We start from the raw sequence: 22,116 nt of genomic DNA on the forward strand, positions 1-22,116 counted from the left end.
GATAAGGATAAAGTCCATCAATGAAACCAACATACATCATCACTTATGTATTAAGGTAAGTTAGCTTCATTAGGCACTTCAGTGAAGCATACTGGATCAAGAAAGAGATGGCATTGCATGATTATTCTCTCATGAAACTGTACATTCTACAGGAAAATATTTGTTTAGTATTTTTAAAGAGCACCATTAGTTTAAAGTCAGGAAACATTTCTCATTCAAGTACCTCAGAATACCTTGCAAGAGGTGCTAGTGAAGCCAGTGCCATTCACACAAAGGACACATTTATTCATTTCCCAAAGAAAGCATTCCAACTCAGTGACAGGACTAAAATAAAGGAATATATAACACCCCAGAAACAATCCATCTTTTACTATGGCCACTACAAAAAACAGGTGAGGAGGGAGCTTACCTTCAGAAGGATGTCCACAATCCTCTGTTGGTACTCTACAGCTTGCTTGTCATTCTTGAAGTCTTCAAATGTCTTTGTTAGATAATGGTATTGGGAGAGAAAAGAGGGGAAAACACTTTATACCTTTATCCCCTTATAATGGGAAATATGAAAAATGCAGCAGCTAGCAGTGGGACTTGTTACATCCTTCCTTCATTCCCTCACGCCAACTGTAATTATCCACTAAACTTGTTACTTTACTCTGCTTGTAAATCTTGTTGCAAAGACGTCGGCGGCCAATTAGACTATAGAAACTGGAATAAAAGTACAACAGCACTTTGCAATGAAAGCTTTTTCTGATGGACAGTATCATTTGGCCTCTACCTGTAACACAACTCGCTCAAACTATAATTGTTTTCAGGTGCCTGCAGCATCTCAGACAGTAGTGTGAAGTGGAGAAGCTGGCAGTAACATGCAAGCTGTTAAGATATGACGGCTTATATTGTGGTAGAAAGCTATGGGGTCCTGAGGCAGAGACAAGCGCAGTGCATAGATGTAACAGTTTCCAGAGGGGGTAGCAAACTCAAAACCAAGATGTTAAGCTCATACGCCTATTATAGCAGAGGGTTAAGAACAGGTCCTGAAGGAACAAAGGGAGAGGAAAAAGCAAACAAAACTTTCCTGTTGAATGGATTATTAGACAGGAAGGAAAGGAGCAAGAGAAAGAAACCTAGAGCGTTAAGGGAATCAAGCAGGAGAGGAACATCAACTATACTAAAGACAGTAGAGAGGTCAGTGAGAGGCTTATAAGTCTGGAAATGAGAAGATAATAGAGCCACCCAGAGTGGCTGGGGAAACCCAGCCAGATGGGCAGGGTATAAATATTATTATTATTATTATTATTATTATTATTATTATTATTATTATTATTATTATTATTTTGATTACTAAAGTTTCAGCAGAGTGCAGAAGCCAGATTGCAGAGTCAGTATTATTTCTACAGAGGCAATCTTCCCCACTTCCAATACGAAACTAGAGCATCAATACTGGCAACAATGTTAGCTCTAACAAGAGGCACAAAATAAATTAGTTCTCAGCATAAAGAGGTATTATTTACACAGAGCAAGAAGAAGGTATCCCTGAAGTGAAAAAAGTACCAATAATGATAGGGTGTAGTGTGGCTTGTGGGTGTCCAGTGTGAAACTATTAGCAGCAAGCACAAATGGAAAAGGAGATGAACATCTATGAAAATGATGGGATTTCCACAGTGCCATCCTTCCACCCCCTCTTCTTCAGCCCCCAAACCCAATCTAGTATTGTGGGCTTCTAACCCCTAAGCCTCACACATACATCTTCCACTCTCCTTGGATATTAAAAATGGCAATGGAAATAAAAGGAGAGTCTTCTGCTTCTCTGTTCCTGTATCTAATAGTAGGGCAGCCTCTGGCTTCCAGAAATAGCAACTGCATGGTCTTTGTAAAATAAAAAAATTAAAAGGGCAGCTTTTCACATGTTGAACTACACACTTAGCAAGTGTACTGCTACATAATTTTTTACAATATCTGGCCCACCAAGAGTAATGTAATCCATAATGGTGAACAGATTTATCACCAGCATAACCTGGCCTGGAAACCTGTTACTTGCTGCAAAACTGCATATGCAATACAACAGCATTTTAAAGACTATTCCTAATAAAATATGCATTTTGAAAATGCATTGAATACATTGGTTCATGTTCAAAAAGTAAGAACCCCGGTGTTGGTGGAATTTGTGCCAGTGGCTCCCAAATTCCCTTTATTCAGAAAGGCCAACAGTAAATGGGATGGTTGGCTCATAAAGACTGAAACTCTACACACCATAAGGAGAGTTTGTAGTGACAAACAGAGAATATTCAGTTGCAGCTAATACTGAAAAAGGTTAGCAAATATTATATTTGTCAAACAAGTAAGTTTTTCTAGATTAGTGAAAACTTGACATATATATCTTTTATCAAATGAAGGAGGTGATGGGATTTCTCCCCCAATATCTTTGTGGAAGTGGTGTTGCCACTTACCAGTGCAAGAACATTGAGGAACTCTCGTGTATCGAAGTGCAGCAGTGTGCGGACATAAGGGTAAACCTCTTCATCGGTGGGTGCCTCTGCTGAGTGCAAACGAATGAGGAATTCAAAGACCTGCCATGAAAGATTAATAATCACTGAATACCTGAAGGAACTGTTCAAAGCTTACCAGCTCCTTAAACCTCCTTGAGAATACAGAATGGATTTTCAACAGCATTTTCTGTTCCTTAAATGCCATCTGCTGTGCTGGACGTTTATTTCCCGGTACAAGTTCAATGATTTAACAGTAGGCAAAGTACTTCTGTTTAACATATCCCATGGCTTCTTACATCCACTTTCACAATTATTGACATTTATTGCTGCTCACTGGCATCTGAGAGAGATTATCACCACAGGTTTCCTAAATAATGAATTCTGGCAAAAGACACAAGCACATTTGCCTTCGAGATTACTTTCCAAAATGCACCAATTCCTAATATATCGAGTCAATTTATTGGGACATAAAAGATAAAGGAAAGATTGTTAGCAGAATTTAAAGTGGGAGAGTTATTATGAAAATCTATGAACCACAGGCCAAATGCTGGGGAAAATAACATGGACAATTTGAGCAAGAATGACTGGGGTTATCCGATCCAATCACTGTGCTTAAAACAGAAATCCAGCAAGGAGACTCGGGCCACTGGCGGAGGAAGAGGAGTGCGGGGGGAGTGTACAGCCCCCGGCAGCGCAATCCCGGTGGGGTGCCATCGCGGCTGTCTCCCTGCCCATGCTGGGCGCCACGCCCCCGCAGGTGGCATGCCCCACCCCCAGGATGCATGCCACGCCCCCGTGACACGCTCCAGCCCCCCCCTGCTCTCCGCCCCCCCCCCGGTGCAGAAGCATGAAGCTCTGCCACTGCCTTGGGCACAGGACATCTCTACACAGACCATGCCTATGGCTGTCCATCACAGACTATGAGCAACAGGTATATCATTTAAACATCACAAGACCAGAACAGCACAGCAGAGTTGCAGAGAGAGCCACAACTGTGCAACTACTTGGGATAAGGAGTGCCAGTTCAGTAAGTAGGTTATATGATCAATCTGTACAGTGAGGCATGAGACACAATGCTTTGCTGTGGTTGAAATAACAGTTCCCCGAGGAGCTTTAGCAACAGGAACACAGAAGTGATGCCTGAAATTTACTGGCAGTGATTTAGATGCACCTGGCCTACATCCAAACTATCTGCCATGCTACTGAGCTGAGCACAGCTAATAAGCGCTAATGTCTTTGCATACAGAGCAAAACAATCAGATATGCTTCAAAATGTTGCTTCAATGTGGATATTAAAAGCTGATTTATACCAATATTGTGGCTATTTAACAGAACAGTAAGTCACTTCATGATCAGGGAGACAATCCTGTGCGCACTGTACGGTGGCGTACAGGTAGAGCACGTAAGATTGCACTGTAAATGTATAATACTTAGTGTAGAAAAATCTGGTAGATTTACTTGTTAGCCCTTATCCCCAACAACTCAAATGAAGCCTGCATGCACAAAACAGCCACACTTTGTCCCCGCCCTTTTCCATTCTGCATGTTCCCTCCCATCACGTTTGAATGCAAAATTAGGCTTTTTAGATCTTTCTTTACATTGCTTTGAAAAATATCATACATAAATACAAAATGTCACATAAATCCTTCATGGCAATCCTATGGCCTTTTAAACTGGGTGGGGGGTATTGTTTTTGTTTCTTGCTATGGTATATATTTTTGTGTTCTTACATTGTAAACCACCCCGTGATCTTTGGATTATGGGCAGTATAGAAATTTACTTTAACAAAATCAATCTATCAATAAATCAGGTGATCTACTTATTGGCCATCCTCCCCGACAACTGAAATGAAGCCTAGGTACATTTTATCATATGCATGTCTACTCAGAAGCAAGTCCCACAGAGTCAACTTGAATTACTCCCAGGTAAGTGAGAATAGGATTGCAGCCTTAGCCTCTAGACTAGCGGTGGGGAATCTGTGGCTGTTCAAATGTCCCATCAGTTCCAGTCAGCCAGCATGGCCAATGGTCAGAGATTATGAGAATTGGAGTAATAATAATAATAATAATAATAATAATAATAATGGCTAGTTCAGCAATATCTGGAGGGTCTCAAGGTTCCCCATTCCTGTTCTGGACTCCCATGAAGTCCATAATGGACAAAAAACCCCAGGAAAAAAACATAGCACAGCTCCCAGCTGACTATATCTTCATTGAAAGAAGGGAAGGGGAAAGAATCAAAATGTGTATGAAAAAGTGCTCGGGGAAAATCACAAAGAGCTGTGGCAGACAATCAAAAGGCTACCGTTATCCAGATGATAGCAACTTCTTATCAGATATCTGCAACGTAACGGCTAAGCACAAAAGGCATGTCATTCCTATCACATTGTTACGTGATTGCTATAGATAAACCAGGTTCTGTGATGGGAGTCATCTGCCAACCTTAATAAATTTAATATCTGCACATAGTCTTAAAGAATATGACACAAATGGAATGTAGGGGGGGGGAAACTATCTTTTTGAGTTTTTATTTGCTCGTGTTCCTGCAATATTGCCTCTTTTGTTTTGTCTCAAATTTTCTACACTCTCTCTTGTTTCCTCTATAATAAGACTTCCGAACATGGACCAGCAGTCTGTGAAGTTGAGCTCAGAAAACTTTGGGATATTGCTGTGGCAACCACTGTCAGAGTGGGTGGATACTGTTGCGGGGGGGTCAAATTTGACCAGGGGGTCCGGCACACTTCCCTGCGCCTCATCAGCTGGCCCTTCCGAAGACCTTTGACTCAGCAGAGTAAACACACAGCGGATGTATAAGCTTGAAACGTTCTGTCGTGTGGTGGCAATAACTCAGGCTGACACGCAGCTCTCCTTATCTTAAAGACTTTATTGCTGTACAGTTCAACACATCGTAAATCTTCCCGGTGAGACGCAGCTCATGGCTCCTTTCTCCGTGGAGCGTAACACACAGACTGAAAGCACACACAGAAATCCACGCCCCTTCCGTGTTCTCTGCCCGCCCTCAGAATGTGAGGCGTCATCACTCAGAACTCTTAACCCTGTATGTTCTGACTCTCTCAACACCCCCTCTCGAATCACATTCTGAGAGGACTTCTGAGTGTTCAACACCTTCCCCATTGCCTTCCGCCCCTTCCTGGCATCGTTGTTAGGCACCTGTTGAACCTCACAAACCTCAGGTTCGCACTGTGCGAAACCAACCCACGCATTGGTGACCTGAAACCTCTCAGGTGGAATTCCCTTTGTTGCCCTTGAAGACCGTCTGGGCACAAACTGGGGTTCCTCTCCTGACCCACTGGGGCCAGCTTGTGCGTCTTCCTCATCAGAAGACTCCCCCTCTGACTTGACACGTCTGTGAGCTTTCTCCATTATGCGCACAGGAGATGAGGGCTCACTCTTGGACACTCCCTTAACAACCTGTGGAGACGCCTCCCCCTGGTCCTGATCCTGATCATCGACCAGATCACCATTACCTGGCTCTCCCTCCTGCTCAGATTCAGATTCAGACAGGCAATCTGAGACAGCGTCATGGCTGACTTTGCGCCTTGACCTATTTCCCTGCTGCTCTTTGAACTCAGCATGCTTGCTGACCAGAAGCTTGGTCTGATCACCTTCTGGGTATGCGAACCTCCACCCCTTGGTCGCGGGTTCATACCCACAGAAGATCATTTCCTGGTACCTTGGACCACCTTCTTGCTGCAACCACTTTGGTACAGGCACCATGGCCCTGCAACCAAAAGTGCGAAAGAAATGCACAAGCGGCTTCTGCCGATGAAGCAGGAAATACGGGGTGTCACCTACCACTGCATTGTAGCACCTGTTCATCGAGAAATTGGCCGTTTTTACCGCCTCCCCCCAAAAACTGTGAGGCAACCCAGAGTCATCCAGTAGAATTTCGGATGCTCGGACCAGAGCTTTACTCCTAAGCTCTGCCACGCCACTATTCTGAGGCGAAGTCACCTTGTGACGTATCCCCCTCTGGCGAAAGAAACCCTTTAGAGCAGACCCAGTGACCTCAGAACCACGGTCAAACTGGAAACCTTGCACCTTGGTGGAGAACCTCTGTTCCACCTCTGCAACCCAATCTTTGATCAGTTGCGCTGCTTCCTCCTTAGCTTTCAGCGTGAAAGCCCATGCGTTCCTGCTGAAATCATCTGTCAGCACCAGCAGATGCCTGGCTTTGCCCAGACTTGGCTGTGGCATACCTATAAGGTCTGCATGCACAAGCTCAAAAGGCTTTGTGGTCACCCTCTCCACTCTGGGATCATCAAATCCCTTGTTTCTGGCTTTCCTGCAAGCCTTGCAATTCAAAGGTTTCCCACACTCTTTTACCTTGCAACCTTTGGTGCACTCTGATAACATCTGGACGTCCTCGCAGGACCCATGTGACATCCTCTTGTGCCACACGCAAGCACACGACACATGAGTGTGCCCCCCTCCCTCTAGAGGTGATTCCAGAACAAAGAGGTTGTTCTGATCTTTTCCAACACTTACGAGCTCCTTCCCATCTCTGGAAATTGTACAAACATTTTTTTCAAAACTCACAGAATATCCCTCCTGTAAAAGAGAAGGTACAGACAGCAAGCAATGCTTTATCTCAGGGAGAACATAAACCTTCAATTCAGCCTGTAAAAAAGGGACAAACAAGTTAGAAATATGGGTTACACGGCCCTGTGCACCTGTAGCAAATCTAACAGTTTTCTCAGTGGAAACAGCCTTGCAGTTCCACATTTGTCCATCAGGTGGCGCTGTTACCAAATGGGCATTCGCAGCTGAGTCAACAACCCAACGTAGGACCCTCCCCCCACTGGAGTTGTCCTTCTTTGTTGCCTTAGCAACTGACTTCCTGCTCCTCCCGACCTTGGAGCTCTCGATGCAGGTGGTGTTTTCCACAATAGCCATCGAAGCAGTCAACGTCTTCTGTTTCTCACGCCTGCTCCCTCTGCAGGCCCAGTTGCCATGGAAACCCGCCTGGTTCCCATGGGAAATGTCCTTGGGACCTTCCTGCCCTTTGTCTCGCTGTGGACAGCTTCTGCGCAGGTGCTCCGGAGAACCGCAAGCAAAACATCTCCGAGTGGAAAACTTTGCAAACTGGCCTTTGGTCTTTTCTGCCCCCCCAATCTTTCCAGCAGCACTCCTCCTTGAGGCTTTTCTGCCGTTGGGAAAATGGCTTTTGGCTTCTGCTGTGGTTTCTCTGCAAACCCCTTCCAGCTCCTGCCAAACATCCTGGGCACTCTCAAGACCCTTGGAATGGCCTTTCTGGCCTGCACCCCCAAACCTAGGTGCAAAGCCTCCAGAGGAACAGCTTGCCACTGCTTTCCTCTTTCCAGCTTTCAGCAGCTTCCCAGCACACGGCTGCTCATCTCTCTGGCGTGTCAAAGCATCGCAGCAGCTTTCAGACACGGCTTTAGCCCACTTTGGGCTTCCAGGGCATCCCACAGCCCCTCCTGGACTTCCCTCAGGCTGGCGTCTGGCCCCCTCTGATGTGGCTCCCACTCTTCTCAGTGCCTGCCACTCTCCCCAGGGCTCCTTCCCGTCTGCCTCTTCAAAAGGGATTGCACGCGATTTCTGGCTGTCTGCCATCTCTCCCCGGGGGCCCAGCGTACTTACAGGTACCTCCCGGTCCGGTAGATCTCAGCTCCTCCCAGCGAACTCCTGGCTGGCTTTGGCTGCAGTTTCCCTTTCCCAGCGAGCTCCCTTCGCTTCTGCTGGCACCAGCTTCTCCTTGCTGGCCTTTGGCTGCAGCCCTCTCACACGCACGAACGTTGCTTATCTTTATTGCTGGTCTTCCATAACCTGTTGCGGGGGGGTCAAATTTGACCAGGGGGTCCGGCACACTTCCCTGCGCCTCATCAGCTGGCCCTTCCGAAGACCTTTGACTCAGCAGAGTAAACACACAGCGGATGTATAAGCTTGAAACGTTCTGTCGTGTGGTGGCAATAACTCAGGCTGACACGCAGCTCTCCTTATCTTAAAGACTTTATTGCTGTACAGTTCAACACATCGTAAATCTTCCCGGTGAGACGCAGCTCATGGCTCCTTTCTCCGTGGAGCGTAACACACAGACTGAAAGCACACACAGAAATCCACGCCCCTTCCGTGTTCTCTGCCCGCCCTCAGAATGTGAGGCGTCATCACTCAGAACTCTTAACCCTGTATGTTCTGACTCTCTCAACAGATACTATTCAAAGATGGAGGGAAGGGAGTTCCACAACAAATTATGCCTTTGATAATATTATTATTTCTTATTAAGCACACCTACAGGAGCAGCTTCCAAATTTTTCAAAAATGCAAAATTATTCTGGCAGAACATAGGAAACTGCCTTATACGGAGCCGGACCATCAGTCACTCAGCTCATTATTTTCTACATGGACTGGCTGGGTAATACTGAGCCACTGGCCTTTCCAGTGAATTTTGCAGTTTATTTTTAACTCACCTGATTTTTAACCAAAGGTACCAGATCTTCAGGGATATTGCCCAGTGGATAAGCTCGACCAGCCAAACAGCAACTGTTAAGAAACGACAGGTGGAGTTAAAACAGTGCCATAAATTAAGAACTGTAACATAACAAAGACCTAAATGCAGCTGGGAATGGCCCCCATTTCCTTATCTAGGTTCCTACTCGTATACAAGTGGGACCCTTCAACAAACAGCAGCAGAGTGATCCTGTTCAGGGTTCCAGTCACTCTGTTTGAAGAGTTTGGATTTGGATTTGATATCCGGCTTTATCACTACCCGAAGGAGTCTCAAAGCTGCTAACATTCTCCTTTCCCTTCCTCCCCCACAACAAGCACTCTGTGAAGGGAGTGGGGCTGAGAGACTTCAAGAAGTGTGACTGGCCCAAGGTCACCCAGCAGCTGCATGTGGAGGAGCGGAGACACGAACCCGGTTCCCCAGATTATGAGTCCACCGCTCTTAACCACTACACCACACTGGCTCTCACACTGTTCTATACCCCTGCAGTTTCCCCACTCACCCAAAGGAGTCTATCAGCATTAGAATTTAGTTTGCCTCTAATTGTTGCAAGCATATCTTGCCACATAATCACTTCAGTGACTCCACTTTTCAACCATGCAGGCATCCACTTGGCCCTGATAATACCTTTCCTGATCTTAAGTCTACATTCCAGTCAAGCTTCCATTATGATGGTACTGAATAGCCTCTCTCCTGCCAAGCGTTCTGAACCTCTTGACTTTCCCTTTCAATTTCTTTTTTATCCCTTTCAATTTCCTTTTTATCTCATTTTTATTAAGTTTCCTCTTTTGAGGAAGTCAGAACAATGTTGGACTTTCTTGGCAGTTGTCCACTTATATGCTGGATTTCATAGCACCATGGTCACTGTTCTAGATCAGTTCAACAATACCTACGTCTTGCACTAGGTCCTGGACTCCATTTAAGATAAACTCTAGGGTAGCCATCCCTTTGGTCAGCTCCATGGCCAATTGTTCTCATGCGCAGTTGTTTAGGGCATCTGGAAATTTTACTTCTTTACTGCAACTGTGCATGTGTGTACCCAGTCGATGTGCATTTGAGGCAGTGAGATGATAGGACATCTCTAGCAAGGGTGCCAGCTTGAATAAAATATGGGGGAGGCAGATAAGCCCCGCCCCACAAAATAGATCAGATGATGTGGCACGCACACACCATTTGAATGGCAATGCTCATCAACTGAGGGGGGGTGCTGCCTGGGGTGCAGAGAATCCTAGCTAAGCTATGGTATTGGCTGCTGGCATGGCAGAGCTGTTGGGTTTCTCTGTCCCTATGTGACGAAAAAGATCAGACTACAGTGGTACCTTGGTTTACGAACTTAATCCGTTCCAGAAGTCCATTCTTAAACTAAAGTGTTCTTAAACCAAGGCATGCTTTCCCATAGCAGTGGGGGACTCAGTTTACAAATGGAACACACTCAACATGTTCTGCTTCCAAGGCAACGTTCACAAACCAAAACACCTACTTCCAGGTTTGCAGCATTCTTAATCCAAGTTGTTCATAAACTAAGCTGTTCTTAAACCAAGGTACCACTGTACTACAGAAAGCAAAACATAAATAACTATCTCATAGATGCTGGAAGTACTGTACCTTATATAGACAAGCAGCTTGTTGCCCATGATGACTTGCTCGTCTAAAAAACAAACAAATAAACCACACACAGAGAAATAAAAGCTTTGTATTATCTTCTGGAGTTGAATTTACTCAAAGCTCATAACCTTCTTTGCTAAAAGGGCCTCAGGTGACTTACTTGCAATAACCAAGTGATTTGACAAACTCAATGTTCCATTTTCTTCATAATCTGACATATGGACAGATGTCTACACTAAAGACATTGCATCTGGATACTAAACATTTGAGAAAGTTCATGAAAGGCTGAAAATGTCAAAAAAATACAATAATTTTGACATTTAGTAAATAATAGTCACTGTATAAAACAAAGGAATGACACCATGCTTGCTCAGAAGGTTCAGGGTCTTGGCGGTGTATTCCTATCCTCTTGTAGGATATTGGCGTCAGCTAGAAGAATGCATAAGTGCCCCTTCATCTGAGCTTTGGAACATAATGAGCTGCCTTATACCAAGCCACACCACTGGCAGTGTCCCTCCAGGGTTTGTAGCTCATTTGGGTACACAGAAGCTGAGTAGGATCAGCATATACGTTAAGGTATAGGCTGGATTCATGTGAGATTTAACATGAAAGTCATTTCCAGAGAGGAAGTTTATCAGTCATAAAGCAGATCTCTCCAAGGGAACAAGCCAATGAGGTGAGCTGAGACTAGGATGACTGGAGGTGGGTAGGCTAGGCTATAGCAATCCCTCACATTCAGATATCACAAACCAAACAAACTTTCAAAAAGTGCTCAAAATGCAAATTTAAACAAGAAATACTTATCAAACACACGAGTACCTGAGAGAGACTTTCCAGCACTAAGCGGATGAGCAATGACCTTGAACAATTTCTGGGGGTGGGAGGAATGAAGAGGACACAAACAAGGTTAGCAGATGTTTCCTTTGTTGCTCTTCATTTTTGTTCAACATATTAATAGTGGATTTGGCAGTAGTAAAAAGACATCAAAAAAGGAGAGATTTCAAAAAGAGAAAATTGCCAAGTAGTCAAAGGGTGCAACTGTAGTTGAACGGGTAGTTTTGCCCGGGGCAGTTTGGTTTAAATAGCTGCAAATTGTTTTGGAATGGCAGCATAATACAAAGGGAGTGTGCCCCAGGCCCATACCACATGAAGTAAGGCTTTACTATGTGGGAAAGTGTACTTAAACACTCGCCTGCTGCCTTCTCCAGTCTCTTTCAATGCCACAACAGCAGCTCATCTGTCCACTAAGAAAATGAGGGAGCAGTATGTGGTACTACTAAGTAGGTGACACTGAAGTTCTCCAGTATGGGATTGGCTGGTTTGCTTTCAAGGCTAAAAAATATTTTGATTTCCTATCCAATAAGAGTAATAGAGAAGCAGGTTTTCTTCATCTATACTGCAGAGGGGAATATCCAGCCCACTGGCCAAACTTGGTCAACCAAGAGTTTAAATTTGGCCTGGAGGGCCATTTCCCCCCCCAAACCACTCCCACCTGCCCCAGAACTAATGTCATATGTGATGTCATCTGTGAGACAGGTAGAGGTATGGTTGCCAGAACACAGTTGGGAGCCAAAGCCTCACGCATTTTAAAGCACCACACAGGGCTCTTTGCAAACCCTGCATGATGCTTTGACGGCCCAACTTCAGGACTGCAAAGCACACAATTGCCTGATGTCACTGTATTGCCTAGTGATGGACAGGTGGACAGCCCCCCTGTCAAATTTGGTCCAGAAGCCTAGGATCTGTGCATTCAAATGTCCAGGGGATTACTGGTTGCAATTAAATGCAAGGGCCAGTACAGGAACCAGTGTAGATGCAAGAAAGGGAAAGACTATAAAAATATATCACCTGGGAGGTAGCAAATCCAACACACTCTTTACGGAACTGCAGATTTCATTCTACCCATCTTAATATTAATTCATTTGCATAGGAGGCTGCCTTATAACAAGTTAGATCATTGGCCCATCTAGCTCAGTACTGCCTACACAGACTGGCAGCCGCTTTCTCCAGTATTTCAGACCAGGGTCTCTCCCAGCCTTACTTGGAGATGCTGGGGATTGAATCCTGAACACAGAAGATATGGCACAACTGATGAATAGATGTTTCCCATTGGTGATGAATTACTCATGGAATTGATGACATTTCCAGTGTGTAAATTACCTTGGGTGGGAAATGTAAATTGTACAAAGTGGCCTTTAGGCGGGCTGCCAATAACAGTTATTCAGCCAGCTATAGTGGCAAAACTGGCTCATGCAGATGTCCTAAAACTGCAGTAGTTACCACCATCCTTTCTAACATTTTCAGCACTAAAATTTTCAGGTAGAAAACTGGTATCAATCAGTACACTCAGGCAGTTGCTTAATAACCACTGCTACCGCCACTGAAATAACATACTTATTTCCCTACAAGAAGACTGAAAAAGCATCATGGTTGCTCATGCAAATGAAAAGGAAAAGGTGATGAATACTTAAGGTGATGTTATAATAAACAAACCAACGTGCTGCTTATTTTTTTACCTGGACAAAAAAACAAACCAACAAGTTTAGAAATTATGTTATTATATTTTGGGGATACAAGGGATTTGTTCTGTCCTTAACAAAATGTCAGTGCAATTATGTAGCTGGTAGTTGACATTATGAATGTGTCACTACATGATCTTCTCTCTAATTCTCCATGACAACAGCTAAATGTTGACCTTTTCCACCATGCAGTCCACAGTGGCACCATCTTTCCAGTAGTCCTAGACTTGCCATGATATAATCTGTGTCCACACAGGTTTGAATGATTCATCAAACAAGGAATTTAATAGTGAGAAGGAACATATTTAAGGCACCCATATTTACAGTTTCTCTTGTTTACTTGTTATTTTCTAGGAAGAAATCTCAAACTACAAAATAAAATTCTGAGTGCATGCAATGCCTCCCCACTCACCCACCATGTTGGTATCTAACAGGTAAAACAATGCTCTGTTTATTTAAATGCAGTATCTCTCCCTGGGAAAAGGAGAGGTTTTAATCCAGTGGTTTAAATAAACAGTACAGTCTAGCTGACTCACTTTCTCTCCCTGCAATGAAAACAGGTATGCAATAAGCAGAGGTTCCCAGGGATGGGAAAAATGTAGTCCTCCAGAAGCTGTAGGACTCCAACTCCCATCAACCTCCACTATTATGGCCAGCGGCCAGGGTTGATGGGAGCTGTAGTCCAATGACATCTGCAGGGTTACACAGTACCCTACCAGTGCTCTTATTTAATTGAATTCTATCTCCAGGAAGTAACGCGAGATAATCACAATGTTCAACATATGATGTTGGGGAGAAAGAACCATATGAGAATCTCGTATCCATGAGTTCTTTCTGGAAGGCTACTGCATATGACCAGTTTATTACAATGCACCCTTAGCCTCAGCATCAGTGATGATATCACAAAGTTCTTTGCATAAGAGCCTCCAATAATTTAAAATCTGTTTCAGTTCTGTTATTGCTTGCTTGCACTTCATCGGAAGAAAAATAAAATAGTGATTATTTTTCAGACATCTTATGAGCAGTCCATGTTGGCTACGTCCTTAGTAAATAGGTTGCTACTGACTTGTTTATTGTCAAATGTTGCATAGTTATTTATTTGGTCTGGAAAAAAACAACCACTGGCTGTTCAAGAGCAAGTCCTTGAAATTACTTAAACCAGCTCCATGTTTAGTGATGCTTGATAAGAACCATGAGACTTATTGCTCCCAGATTCAAAGAAAATGGCTGTGGCCAATGACACCCAGGGAATGTGTGTGTGTGGCTTCTCCGTAAACATGCACAATGTTCAGAATAAATAAGAACTGCAGTTAAAGAAGAATAAAAAGTGGGCTGCTCCAGCCTAAAGCTAAAGAGTAAAGGAAACCAATGTGATGGCCTCCAGACCATGTTGGACTCCAATTCCCTTAATTCCTAACCATCAGCCACCCTGGCTGGGGTTGATGTTTAGCTAAGCGTCTTGCAGAAAACTGATGATGAGCATAAAAGGTACTTAGTATGTGGCTCCAACCTTCCTACCTCCATTGGTGTAATATAGTCATTCATGCCACTGTTGTAGACATAGATCATGGCATCATACAAACGATTCTCCCAGCACATGAGGACCACCTAGGAACAAAAAAATATGCCTTGAGACTTGAAGATTTATTCAACACTACAACAGACAGTAAGCAGCATGTGGACTCAGAAGATAATGTAGAGCAATACATATACAAAAAGCTGAAACTGATTTCCTTAAATGAGGGGGAAGGGAGGTAATTTGTAGCAAAGGGTTTTCGAACGTCCACATTGCTGTTTTTGGAATCCCTGGCTTTTCAAAGGGATGTTTAAAGCCCTTTTACAAATACAACCATGCTGCTTCTTAAACTGAGGTATGGAGCTGCTTTGGAAAAGCTTTCAAACAGTCCTGTGCTGCTCTTTGAACCTCCAGTTTTTTAGAAGAAGAAGAAGAAGAGTTTGGATTTGATATCCCGCCTTTCACTCCCTTTAAGGAGTCTCAAAGCAGCTAACATTCTCCTTTCCCTTCCTCCCCCACAACAAACACTCTGTGAGGTGAGTGGGGCTGAGAGACTTCAAAGAAGTGTGACTGGCCCAAGGTCACCCAGCAGCTGCATGTGGAGGAGCGGAGACACGAACCCGGTTCTCCAGATTATGAGACTACCGCTCTTAACCACTACACCACACTGGCTCTCTTTAAGGTTCAAGCAGCACTGGAAGGGAGAACAATTCCCCCTCCTTGAATGAGCCACTGCTCATAATAATAATAATAATAATAATATTTATTTATACCCCGCCTTTCCCGGTTTAAAAACCGGACTCAGGGTGGCTAACAGCAAATATAAAACATTGATTAAAATGCAACTTAAAAGCAGCATAAAACAGTATATAATACAACATAAAATGCAGCATCAATATCAATAAAATTCAAAAATTCAGGGGTCATTGGGGGAGGGGAACCCCAGTCAGTAGACATCAAATGGTCACCAGGGCTAACTGGCCAAGTTGTTCCTACTAGGGCCAGCAAGGAGGAGTGTGAACAAGAATTTAAATGTGGGGTCCCAGAAAGGGTTTCTTCATAGAAGAGGAAAGGGAAAAGGGAATAGAGGATCAGGCTAATTCAAATTGAAGGCCAGGCAGAATAGGTCTGTCTTACAGGCCCTGCGGAAGGAGTGGTTAATGGGTGGTGGAAGTGTTTCACCAAAAGAACAATTGGAAGCTCACTTTAAGTGCCCAATTTTTCCTTTGAAGCCCCGCCCTTACCCATGAGACACCTGGTGACGTCATACATGACAAAAATAGGACGAGTGGGCATGAACTCCTAAAAATGGCTTTGCAGGCCAAATGGGGAGGCCTGGTAAAGCCTTATTTGGCTTGCAGACCAGAGATTCCCCACCCACGATTTACCCCAAGTTTGAAACTTGTATAAATCCACATAATTATAGCTAGAGTAATGTAGATTACCCTAAGAGATCTTGTCTGGTTCTAAAATGCTTTTTAGAGTTTTACAGAGCCCAGGGGCATCTCTGTAGCACAATGCAACACAAAACGTTTTAAACATCTTGTTCGTTAACTATTGAAAACATTCATACTTAAACAGCAGCAGAATGAGATTACATCCATGTCAAAATATGAAGGTTACCAATTATCACCTGCTGTATGTCTAGGCTGGTGATATCCATATGTACAATGCAAGCTTCCATGTTTGCCATTAAATTCTTATCTTGGAAGTGAAGCAGCAAATCTTTCATAATTTGAGCTGTAATTCCCATCAATTTATCACTTAAAATGTATGGCTCAAGACACTCCAGAAAGACACCCTTTGCCACAGAATTTTCACTCATCTTGTCATACATCTGGCTAAACAACAGATCCCTAGAATGAAGATGACAAGTGAATAAGTAATTATCAAAAATTAAAAACTTATTTTAGCTAGTAATGGTTGATTTCTACAGCATACACAGCAGGCAAAAACACTTCCTGCATTCATATTATGGATGGGGGACTGATCAATCTATTTCTGCCAGTATCAGTTTTGCATGTGTTCAGACAGTAAATCTGTTCTGTCCCATGTTTCAAATACATATTAGTCTATAAATATGTATTTTTTTCACAAAATGTCACTTAGTAACATACCTTAAGTTAAAATAAACATTTTGGTACTTTTTTTAAAGTAAGAACTGCTTTGTAAAATTCAGATAAATGTGAAATCCAAAAGGATAATTGCATTCTGATCTGCATATGAGTCCAGAAGGCACAGATCAAGTCAATTTGCACTGGAATTCAAAAAGATGAAATTCCTGAAACATCTGTCATTCAGATCAAAAACTTTAAAAGGTGAGGCCGTAAAAGGAAAATCCATTTAGAAACCCGCCATTTTACAAATAAGCAATTGCGAATGCAGTGCTATAATTCAAGATCATTCAGACAGGAAATTTAGAGAAAACCTTCCCCTATGGCTCAATTGTTCCATCATTGTCAGCTCTCATATCCCACTTTTCTTCTGGGACACCTGCTGTTTGTCATTAAGGCAAGGAACAGCTATAGGTGGCAGTCCTGGTGCAGTATGTATGGCAAATCTATTGAATTCAGTAAGCAAGTTTCTCATGCTCTCACTTACATCCGCTGAAGCAGAAGGCAGTAATCAACAATGACAGGCACCATATCCTGCGAAAAAACCACACAGAAAGTGTCACTAACAATCCGCAAGTACTACTTGATCTCCTATTACTGCTCTGTAGCTGTTATCCAGAAAAGATTAAACTTGCACTGATATAGGGAGATCACAAAAGGAAGTCACTATATTGCTTGCACATTATCCTCAAGACTTGAATTTTTTTTCTGACGCAGAAGAATCAACCCTGCGTCTACCACAAGATGATAGCAGCATGATAGAAGCCTATACAAGGAAATATTATTTTTATATAGGTGCTTCCACTTCTCTTGAAACAATTTATAACCGTTTTAATCTCTGAATTTTAAGTGGAAATAGAAAAGAGAAATCACTGCAAAAGCATTGTACCTGAAAGTGCTGCTCCATAACCTGGATTTTACCCTGATCAGGACATTTCTTCATCGTTCGATCAGCAAAATGGATAAGAATTTCAACCATCTGTGAAACAGAAAGATTACAGAGGTAAGAAGCACCCATCATGCTTCAAATGAAAGGAAGGTGCTTGACGATGAAAGGAGAGAGAACATTCCCAGCCCTACCTGAAGACGCCAGAGACTGGATGTGGTATCTTCTGCATGCAATGCACATGTTCTACCACTGATCTATGGCTCTAGGAATGAGTTCAGAAAGAGATACAGGGGCAAATCGGGGGTGGGCTGTCCAGCTGCCAAAGTTCTCTCATAGATGTTGGGTTTCCTATCCACAATCCTTTGAATCTAATAGGAATGGCCTTGAACTTGATGAATCAGCAGCCAGTGCAGAGGTGTCTCATTCTTGTCAGCAGCCATGCTACAGCATTCTGCACTAACTGCAGCTTCCAGATCAAGCGCAAGAGAAGCCCCACATAGAGTGCATTGCCAGGAATCCAAGCTTGAAGTCAGCAAAGACTGAACTACTGCGGTCAAGGCTCTGCCGGTTCAGGAACAGCCATAGCTGTGGTATCAGTCACAGCTGCTAAAGGGGCCTCAAACCACTAAGGCTACCTGGACCTCCCACAAAGTCTGGACCCAATATCAGTTAATGTACAGTGTCAATGTTTAATCATTGTGGAGGTGTAACTATATACTCTGGTGTTTGTTAATGAGGATGAGCATCACAGAAGTGGAAACAAGAGGAATTACCAACAAAGGAAGAATGACAATTGAATTTAATGGAGTATGCAGAACTGGCCAAAATGACGGGAAGAATCCGAGAACAGCGGGACCAGAAGTTCATGAAAGACTGGACTAAATTTGTAAATTATTTGAAAGACAATTGTAGTCAATCAAACACGTTGGTAGGATTGTAAGAAGCTTTGTAAGGATAGGTATAAAAATCACTCCAGAGAAGAATAAGAAAATATGATGCTTTGATGTTTTTGATATGAAATCAATGGTTAAGTAGTGAAAATGCAGAAATTTGAAATGAAAGTTAGAAGATCATAAGGAAGGTTTGAAGGCAGTCATGGCCCTAAAAAGCCAAATTGTATAATGTAAGAGGAGAGATTGTAATGGAAATCATTATTGTAAAATTAATAAAAATGATATGGCAAAAAAAAAAAAGGATCAGCATCACTTATCATGTAAGAGAACAGTATGCACTGATGGCAGGTCTGACCTTTTAATTGTCATTGATTTATACATTCAGACATACACCAACACACACACCCCTAACTAAGCTGTTTGTTGGGAAAACAAAAGCAAAATCGTACAGGGGAGAAAGACAGAATGTAGCTCTACATTTGAAAAAAAAAAGATGAGATTAGGAAGAGGAAAAACTCACTCTGTCTGCAACAACAGCCTTTCGTTTCTGTTCATCTCCAGACAACCCTGTTTAAAAACAAAACAGAATACCAAGTCCTTTCCAGGTCAGACTGCAAATGAAAAAGCTCCTCACTTATTATAACTCAGAGTAGGCAATTTTTAAAAAATTAAATGTCTCAAAACACAACTTTAAAGTGTATAACTAACACCACATATACTGTAGAATTAAAACACAGGCAGGATTAATTTTAGCATGGGATTAGACAAATTTATGAAAGGCAGGTGTACCAATAATGGCTTTTAGCCAGGACAGAAAGCGGAAAGTCCCATGTTCATAGGTAATATACCTCTTAAGATCAGCTGCTAGAAGGTAAGCAATTGGCTTTTGTTGAAGCATTTACTTAGGTGGTACAATACCTAAATCAAACTTACCTACAACAGCCTTGGCTTTCCCTTCGTGAAAGGACCAAGCAAGAGCCAGTGCTTCATTAAGGCAGTCTTGTTTCAGAAGGTGATCTATTCTCTGAAGTCAGATACACAACAGCAACAACTGTTACAGATTGTGACCAAAGGCAATCTCCAATTAAGGATTTAATTCAGGAATTCTAATTGTTCTGTTTGCGTTTTAAGACATTTCTAGGATGCTTGCTCCAACACAGAAACATTCAGCCCCTCCCCCTCAAAAATACAATGTGCACAACCCACACATACACGTGTCTCAGATCGATCAGCCACTCAAAAATAGTACTCCACAAATCCATTCTGTAAACAGGCAGCATTGAAAAATGATTAACATCATAACATCAAAACAACTGCCCTTTGAATAACATGGAGCTGGGCAATAATTAATGGCAGTTAAAATAATAAGCCAATCCATTTTATTTGCCATCCACTTGTCAGTTTGGAACAAAACGAACTATGGGGTTTGCTGATGGAAGGAGCATGATACACTAACTCCCTTTAGCAATTTCTTCAGATTTTTGTAAGTTTCCCTCATTGCTGATACACATACAGAATCAATAGTACTGAGGTAATCTTTCAGTGCATCATGAATAATTAAATAAATAAATAAGACAGTGCAGTCTAGATTAGCAATGCTTTATTGGTGAAAATATTGCGTTCAATTAACAGGACACCAATGTTTTCTGTCCATAATGTGTACATTTACTCTGCAAAGGTTTGTCTTGAAGGCAGCTCATTCCTCCTGTCACCAAGTCATGAACCTAAGCTCTCTACAGTGTCATCCTATACATGTCTACTCAGTTATAAGCCAAACTTACTTCAGAAAAGCTTAGTCCTATGTAAGTGAATTTAAGGTTGCAGTCTTAATAACACTAGGGCCTTTCTCTTCACTTACCTCTCTCCAGCTTCTCAGTGTCATCACATGGACAGACTGAAAGTAGAGGAAAGTAAAAGTGCAAGTAAATGCAGTTGTCTACTTTCGTTGGTAGTAACTATGAATTCTCATACTAGCTCGCAGGATGCTTAGGCAACATTTATTCTAGGTGCTGAAGAAACATGAATCCCGCAACTTAAGATCAAAGGGCTATCTAATCCAGCATCCTGTTTTCCACAGCGGCTAACAAAATGCAGATGAAAAGACCACAAGCAACATCTGAAGACAAAGAACCTCTCATGCCATCTCTGATGCTGGAGGTAGTATATATAGCCATCATGACTAGGAGCCATTGATAGCTTTATTCTATTTATTACATTTATATACGCCACCCTTCTGCCAAAGAACACAAGGTGCTTTACAAGTACTAAAACAAATGACAAATAATTCTATACTGAGGTAATAATAATTTAATCGATCCAATAAGAGGCAGAAAAAGAGGCCTAATAAATAATAAAATAGTTTTAGAAGAACCTGGTCAGACTTACCTTTGTACCTAAATAAAATATTTGACCACCACAGTTGCTGATTGACTGGTAACAAGCTTTCTCCCCCACCAGCGCCTAAAAAACATGGAGTGTTTTTATTTAGTACAAGAGTACAGTAGTGGTGTTTTCATTACTAAGAAAATATATGAGGAATATAGGGCAGTGGAAAAAATAAGTGCAGCCAGACAAGCTTAATTGTTCAGTCGTTTGTCTCTCTCCTTTGTGTAGTAGCAGGTGACAAATTCAAAGTAGAGCATTTAGTAGTCATTTAACATTCATCTGTGATCCACTAAGAGTTTTAATGATGTGTTATAGGTCAACAAGGCAGATAATATTTACCAAATAGGTTGAATATATTTCAGACGTGTAGTTTGCAATGCAGAAACTTGAAACATAAGCTAATTTCTGCTGAAATTTACCAAATAGGCAAGAGACAGAACAAAACTATGGTCAAGTTTTAAAATCTGGATATGAGACACTAATTGCTATGTAAGCAAATAAACAATTTCTGTGTGCAGCAAAATGATGGCAGAGTTTCAAGGTATCTTTTGGATGTGTTGAAGTGTATATAGTTGGAAAGGAGAGGAAGGTCCTTTCTGTATGTCTGCTCTCATCATTGTAGAATGGTTTTTCTCTCTATTGCTACCTGCAAGGCCATACTGCAGTACATGCTAAAATTCAAGCAGTTATGCCATAAAGGAAGAATACAAAACCCAATTGTACAAAAACAGAACTATAAGAAGAAACGGTGGAGGTGGGGAAGAGAGAGAGAAGTTATTTAGCTGCAGATTCAGGACACACCAGATGTTAGATAGGAATTCCTAACAAACCAACATGTTCATTAAGTACATGTCTCATTTGGCCGTACCAGTGCTTGGCTGACATTGCCTCCTGTAGCCAATGATTTGAAATGGCTGCTGTTGTACACCAACTGGACTTCTGAGATCTCCACAGTCTCAAGTTCCTCCTGCGTCTGACGATCTATCACATGCAGTTTCTCCACACTATCCAGAAGCACCACTGTGCGTGAATTTATCCACTAGAAATCAAGCAAAGGTGACAGGTACCAACAATTAATAACACAAAAGGACAGGGGATATTATTGGGCACTAAGAGAGCCAGTGTGGTGTCGTGCTTAAGATCGATAGACTCGTAATCTGGTGAACCGGGTTCGCTTCCCTGCTCCTCCACATACAGCTGCTGGGTGACCTTGGGCTAGTCACACT

At 42.5% G+C, this 22,116-nt stretch overlaps 1 protein-coding gene across 8 annotated transcripts in view; it reads right to left on the reverse strand.

Annotated features, from left to right (window-relative positions):
- The window catches only part of VPS8 (VPS8 subunit of CORVET complex), a 94,259-nt gene that overhangs the window by 54,175 nt on the left and 17,968 nt on the right, over positions 1 to 22,116 (reverse strand). For all 8 annotated transcript variants that reach the window (XM_083616229.1, XM_083616231.1, XM_083616227.1 and 5 more), the window contains 14 exons: positions 21,759 to 21,929; positions 20,891 to 20,965; positions 20,364 to 20,399; positions 19,439 to 19,529; positions 19,026 to 19,072; positions 17,613 to 17,702; positions 17,211 to 17,257; positions 16,243 to 16,465; positions 14,612 to 14,701; positions 11,394 to 11,445; positions 10,575 to 10,617; positions 8,932 to 9,004; positions 2,442 to 2,561; positions 410 to 481 (listed from right to left, as the gene is read on the reverse strand). In XM_083616229.1, the coding sequence (XP_083472355.1) occupies positions 410 to 481; positions 2,442 to 2,561; positions 8,932 to 9,004; positions 10,575 to 10,617; positions 11,394 to 11,445; positions 14,612 to 14,701; positions 16,243 to 16,465; positions 17,211 to 17,257; positions 17,613 to 17,702; positions 19,026 to 19,072; positions 19,439 to 19,529; positions 20,364 to 20,399; positions 20,891 to 20,965; positions 21,759 to 21,929 (1,230 nt within the window). The remainder of the gene's footprint in view (positions 1 to 409; positions 482 to 2,441; positions 2,562 to 8,931; positions 9,005 to 10,574; positions 10,618 to 11,393; positions 11,446 to 14,611; positions 14,702 to 16,242; positions 16,466 to 17,210; positions 17,258 to 17,612; positions 17,703 to 19,025; positions 19,073 to 19,438; positions 19,530 to 20,363; positions 20,400 to 20,890; positions 20,966 to 21,758; positions 21,930 to 22,116) is intronic.

Source organism: Podarcis filfolensis (genome assembly GCF_964270895.1).
Source record: "Podarcis filfolensis genome assembly, chromosome: 5".
In the NCBI taxonomy this organism is placed as follows: domain Eukaryota; kingdom Metazoa; phylum Chordata; class Lepidosauria; order Squamata; family Lacertidae; genus Podarcis; species Podarcis filfolensis.